Consider the following 3789-nt stretch of genomic DNA (forward strand, 5'->3'; position numbering starts at 1 on the left):
GGTACCATATCGTGGACACACGCCCTCGTGGGGTCAGGGAACCCGTCCCGAAGGGAACGAGCTCTATTCCAGAGGGAAGGGAGAGAAAACTCCGATTGCAGGTGGGAATCGAATGCAGCCCCTTGGGGACGCATCCCGGGGGATGCACCTGAGCGGGGCCAAACCGGGGGGTGGGGGTGGGGGGGAGGAGGGGGAGCCCCGCGGTGCCGCCCACCCGAGCTCAGCCCCGGGGACCCCTCCCCACCCGACCGCAGCCATCCGCCGCCTCCCCCCTCCCTGGAGGGAGAACCAGGCGCGGGCGGCGGGGCGGGTCGGTCCGTCCCTCGCGGGGCCGGGCCGGGCCGGGCGGGGGCGGGCCGGGGGCGGCGGGCCGGGCCGAGCCGGGCCGGGGGGGTTGGGGGGGTTGAGCGGCTCCACGTGACTGCGGGGCCGGGAGAAAACCGGGGCCGGCGGCGGCGGCGGCCGCACTGCGCCCGGGCGGCGATCGCGGGAGGCGCTCGGCAGCCGCTGCCCCGGAGGCTTTCGGCGCGCTGGGTCCGCGCTGGCTCTCCAGAATCATGGACTGTGCTGATATGCCTTGCCTGCTGTCAGTGAGTACAGCCCTCTTCTTCCTCGCCTTGGCTTTTTTTTTTTTTCCCCTTACATTTTTTATGCCGATTCTTTTTTATTATTATTTTTATTTTAAAATTATTTTACTTTTTCTTTTTTTTTTTTTTAATTTCCTTTTTTTTTCTTTTTTCTTTTCTTTCTTTCTTTTTTTCTTTTCTTTTTTTTCTTTTTTTTCTTTTTGAACTTTATTTTTGTCTCCGCGTCCCGCAGCGGGATTCGAACCCTCGTCCCGCTCCCCGCCGCGCCTCCCGCAGCCCCGCAGCGGCCGCGATGCCCCGGGAGCCGCCTGTCCCCGCCGGCTCCTTCTCATCTCGCTTTGCCATGTATTTTTTTGTGTTTTTCGACTTTCTTCGGAAGAGGAGGAGGAGAGGAGGGGTGGGGGGGCGGCGAGGGGGGGCTCGCTTCTCATCCTGACTTTCCTCGTCGTTTGTTGTTGCGTTTTTTACACCCCAGAGACACCATGATTCCTGGTAACCGAATGCTGATGGTCATCCTACTATGCCAAGTCCTGCTGGGAGGTACCAACCATGCTAGCCTGATCCCCGAGACCGGCAGGAAGAAAGTCGCAGAGCTTCAGGGACAAGCCGGATCCGGACGCCGCTCTGCCCAAAGCCATGAACTCTTGCGGGGTTTCGAAACGACTCTGCTGCAGATGTTTGGGCTGCGAAGGCGGCCCCAGCCCAGCAAATCAGCCGTCATCCCCAGTTACATGCTGGATCTCTACCGGCTCCAGTCCGGAGAAGAGGAGGAGAGCCTCCAGGAGATCAGCCTGCAGTACCCCGAGCGATCGACCAGCCGGGCCAACACCGTGAGGAGCTTCCACCATGAAGGTCAGTGATGGGAGGAGGGTAATTCCCAGCCCCGGGAGCGCTCGGGAGCTCAGCGATGCGTTTAGGAGCGGGTTGTGCCCGCCTCTTGGCTTCCTACGGGAGGAAAAACGCTCCCGACGTGTGCGGTGTGCGGCTGACAGCGTGCTGCCGGGCTGCTGCACAGCGTCCCGTGGCCGTTTCAAGGTGTCGGAGCGCTTTGACCACGCTGTCCCTCGGCCGCTGTGCCACGGGGCCGCTCCTGGGCTCGCGTGGATGTAACGCGTCCGATGCGGGAGTGAATGAGGGCGGGAGGTCGCCCACCCCCGGAGTGTACCTTCTGAACTCCCGAAGCGGTCGCTGCCCGCTTTTGCTCTTAAGGAAAAAAAGAGAAAAAATTCCCCCCCCCCCCCCCCCCCCCGAACAACCCCTCCTCGAATTTAATGCTTACAGCTGTGTGTTTATAAGGTTTGTTCAATAGGCCCTTGTAATCTGATCCAAATGTTTCCTAGCGGATGTTTCTTTTCCAAAGTAAATCTGAATTATTAATCCGGCCGCATCATTACGGCTTTGGAATTCGCTTTGCTTTCTCCCCCTGCGCCCCGTAACAAGGCAGCTCTGTGCTCCCCGCCGCTTCGGAGACCCGGGAGAGGGGGGTCGGGGGGGGGGGAGCAGAAGGGGAAAAACCTCTTCCAAAGTGGGAGAGAGGCGGAGGGGAAGGGGTCGGAGTGCGGAGGGGGAGTGCGGAGTGCGCGGTGCCGGGACCGCTCCGGCACCGGTCGGGACGCACGGGGTAATTGAGCCAGGCAGGTGAATGCCGGCTGGAACGGCGCCGGGTTGTGGCTGTGTGCCCCGAGGCTGACGAGCTCCCGTTTGGTTCTTTTGTGCCGCTTTCCCCCTCCCCTGCACTCATTCAGAGCACCTGGAGAGCGTCCCGGGTCCCAGCCAAGCGCCGCGGATCCGCTTCGTCTTCAACCTCAGCAGCGTGCCGGACAACGAGGTGATCTCGTCGGCGGAGCTGCGGCTGTACCGGGAGCAGGTGGAGGAGCCGAGCGCGGCGTGGGAGAGGGGCTTCCACCGGATAAACATTTACGAAGTGATGAAGCCGCTGTCGGAGCGCTCGCAGGCCATTACGCGCCTGTTGGACACGCGGTTGGTGCACCACAACGTGACGCGCTGGGAGACCTTTGATGTGAGCCCAGCCGTGATCCGGTGGACCAAGGACAAGCAGCCGAACCACGGGCTGGTGATCGAGGTGACCCACCTCCACCAGGCACAGACTCATCAGGGCAAACACGTCAGGATTAGCCGATCTTTACCTCAGGGGCACGGCGGGGACTGGGCGCAGCTCAGGCCGCTCCTGGTCACTTTTGGGCACGACGGTCGAGGCCACGCGCTGACCCGCAGGGCCCGCCGCAGCCCCAAGCACCAACGTTCCCGCAAGAACAAAAAAAACTGCCGCCGCCACGCTCTCTATGTGGATTTCAGCGACGTGGGTTGGAACGATTGGATCGTGGCCCCCCCGGGCTACCAGGCGTTTTACTGCCACGGGGACTGCCCCTTCCCTCTGGCCGACCACCTCAACTCCACCAACCACGCCATCGTGCAGACGTTGGTCAACTCCGTCAACTCCAGCATCCCCAAGGCCTGCTGCGTGCCCACGGAGCTGAGCGCCATCTCCATGCTCTACCTGGATGAGTATGACAAGGTGGTGCTGAAAAACTACCAGGAGATGGTGGTGGAGGGGTGCGGGTGCCGCTGACCCCCTTCCCTCCCCTCCCCTCTCCCTCCCGTCCCACCCCAGAACTGCTTGCTCTAGCTGGACTCTTCCTCTAAACTAAACGTTCACCTTGACCTTATTTATGACTTTATGTGCAAATGTTTTTTGACAATAATGATCATATATTTTGACAAAATATATTTATAACTACGTATTAAAAGAGAAAAAAATAAAATGAGTCATTATTTTAAAGGTAAACGCATTTTGTGTCTCACCTCTCAGGGTGCTGCTGGCCCGGAGCACAGCAGGGAATGGATCTTCTCCTCCCTCCTCTCCCTCTTTTCCTCCCTCCTCTCTTTCCCTCCCCTTTCCCACCCCCATAGTCTTTGCCAATCTCAGTGTCTCTGTTTCTCACCGAGGTACCGCGGAGCCCCCCCTGGTGCTGGGGAGCACCTCGTTGGAGAGTCAGCTGCTGGGAATAGAGCCCAACTTGCTCACCTGGCCCAAGTGTTTGCAAAGCCACCCACCAAAATTGCATTTGAAAAGAAGGTGAGGGTTTACCCGAGGGCTGTATGCTAAACCCGATGGGTTTTAAACCCATCTTCAGGATTCCCCAGGTTTTAAAACTGTTAACGTTCCCTCCCAACCCCCTTC

At 59.7% G+C, this 3789-nt stretch overlaps 1 protein-coding gene across 1 annotated transcript; it reads left to right on the top strand.

Annotated features, from left to right (window-relative positions):
- The first annotated feature begins 441 nt into the window (after positions 1 to 441).
- On the top strand, positions 442 to 3389 carry BMP4 (bone morphogenetic protein 4). Its single transcript, XM_072338142.1, has 3 exons — positions 442 to 590; positions 1063 to 1439; positions 2333 to 3389. Exons 2-3 carry the CDS (start codon positions 1070 to 1072, stop codon positions 3175 to 3177), a joined length of 1215 nt encoding a protein of 404 aa, XP_072194243.1. The 5' UTR covers positions 442 to 590; positions 1063 to 1069; the 3' UTR covers positions 3178 to 3389.
- The last annotated feature ends 400 nt before the right edge of the window (positions 3390 to 3789 follow it).

The sequence above is a fragment of the Excalfactoria chinensis genome, chromosome 5, assembly GCF_039878825.1.
Source record: "Excalfactoria chinensis isolate bCotChi1 chromosome 5, bCotChi1.hap2, whole genome shotgun sequence".
Taxonomy (NCBI): Eukaryota; Metazoa; Chordata; class Aves; order Galliformes; family Phasianidae; genus Excalfactoria; species Excalfactoria chinensis.